This window comes from Cupressus sempervirens, chromosome 6 (assembly GCF_028749045.1).
Source record: "Cupressus sempervirens isolate cs-2001-9-10 chromosome 6, ASM2874904v1, whole genome shotgun sequence".
NCBI classification, from domain to species: Eukaryota; Viridiplantae; Streptophyta; class Pinopsida; order Cupressales; family Cupressaceae; genus Cupressus; species Cupressus sempervirens.
Genome location: NC_143123.1, coordinates 550604307 through 550606543, shown reverse-complemented (window position 1 = coordinate 550606543; position 2237 = coordinate 550604307). Strand labels below are relative to the sequence as shown.

General features: G+C 23.9%; 1 protein-coding gene across 1 annotated transcript; it reads right to left on the bottom strand.

The window, feature by feature from the left end:
• Positions 1-858: 858 nt before the first annotated feature.
• Positions 859-1490, bottom strand: LOC149553445 (non-specific lipid-transfer protein 1-like). Its single transcript, XM_089789899.1, has 2 exons — positions 1125-1490; positions 859-971 (listed from the first exon to the last, which is right to left on the bottom strand). The coding sequence occupies exons 1-2, from the start codon at positions 1454-1456 to the stop codon at positions 962-964; spliced, it is 342 nt and encodes a 113-aa protein (XP_089646025.1). The 5' UTR covers positions 1457-1490; the 3' UTR covers positions 859-961.
• Positions 1491-2237: the final 747 nt, after the last annotated feature.

The window sequence follows — 2237 nt, the reverse complement described above, 5'->3', positions numbered from 1 at the left end:
TATAATTTGAAGTTTATATTCCAAATGCCGCCTTCTTAATGGGGAACATATATTCACCATTATGGAATTATACAAGACAAGCATTTTTGTTCATTTATGAAAAAACAATCAGAATTGATGATAACTTCAGTTTATAAGTACATGCAACAAAGAAGATATTATAATCCATTATATAGAACGCTGGTTACTAGATCTCAATTCATAATTTTTTCTTTTAAAAGACACCAATTCCTGCAAAGATATGATACACAGTTGATCTAGCATTCACTTGTCTGTTATTACATGTATACAAATTTTATTTAAATATTATTGTACATTTTTTATAAATAAAATTATTATTTTATTATTGTACCTTGTATTGTGAGATAATTCCATACATATCATTTATATCAAATTAAATAAGTGCCATGTAATGGCCAGTGTATATATATATATATATATATATATATAAGTTTTATAAAATATTACATTTTATAAAATAATTTTACTTAAATATTAAAATTTTGAAATTGTATATTTATAGATATTATTTTATTTATAATATAGTGAAATATTTATTTATTAAATTAATTGGTGGAAATAATTTTTTTTAATAATGAATTAACATAAACTTATTACAATTACAATAGTATGTAGCCTTTAGACAAATACTAATAAAACAGGGTTAATCTAAAATCCAAATCATTTATATGTAGAAAGAAAATAAAATTATAAATTCTATAAATATAATAAAAATTATTTACTGATATAAAACATAATAACAAAAATATGATTACCATTAATTTTTAAAACGATTACAATAGCTTATACTAATTGAAACATTTTCTAAAACTTTATTCTTAGTTCTATTTTCTCAACTCCTATAAAAACTCTTGTTTTACAAATAAAAACAAAAACATGTCATTGAATGGTCCTTATGCGAAGACCTTTATTGCTGGAAAAATCTTTTACCCACAAAGCTTTAAGAAACGCTGCAAAATAAAAACAAACCAAAAGCACTAAAGAAAATTAGAATTTTATAAACAAAACCTAAAATCTCACAAATTCATCTATATCTATGGAAAAAACTATCTAAAAAATTTGAAAATATTGCAATAAAAACATAAAAAATAATTTGTAATTACCGTGAGCAATCTGTGTTGGGGGAAACAGGAACGGGAAGATTGACTTTGCAAAACTTAGGAAGAAGTCTGGCATTGTTCCAATTGATACCATAAAATCTGCCCTGCTGCAAAATACAAGTGCATGCGCTTTGCCTTGCTTCTCTCCCTCTGATTGCTGCATTCAAGTTCCTAACTTCATTGCAACACAGAGAAGATGGACGCCCTCCTCGCCCTCTCAAATAAGGTAAACATGGCAGCAGATCCACACTCAGAATTCCACAGGGTATGGCTAAACATGAACTTGTATAGAATGCTATCAACATCATCAAAACAAGCAATACTGATTTTGCCATTCTGAAGAAAATGGTAAATGAAAATGCAAGAGAAATGAATATATGTGAAGCTCAGTGCCAAAAGAAATGAAAATAAAAATGTGTGAATTTCATATGATTGGAATGAGTTTATATAGATTCTATCATGTACTTTAATTGAAATAAAAATTAATTTAATCTTATAGTTCATATATTTTCTCAACTTAATCTTATGTTATAAATCTCAAAATGTATACATGTTTGCATAAAACTAGTTATTATAATTGAAAACCTATTGTAAAGATCACCATAATACAACAATTCATCAAAAACAATGTATCCAACAACAAGACATCTACTCCATGCAATAACAATATGGAAATTAACTTTAAAAAGAATATTGATACTTACGAGATCATAGTTTAATTTTAATTTATAAATTTAAAATATTATAATATTATTTAAATTTTATGTGAAACTGTTGCTTATTATTGAAATTGAGAGTAAACAGAATCATGAACATAATATTTCTCAAAAAACAATCTATTCAATTTCATAAAAAAGATATGTACTAAATAATTTGAAAATCAACAAAAACTTAAGTTTTATTATTAATAAAATATTAATTATCTTTTAAACACTATCTTTTTATAAATATAGTTGTTTTGCTCAACATCATCACAACGCAACATTTTACTTAAAAGACTATAAATTTTATTATTAATAGTAATTTATTTTTAAATAATTATACAATATAAATAAATTTAAATAATTAAAAGTTTGAAACATGCATTCACATTGTATTTTTTTTGCATATAGCGCA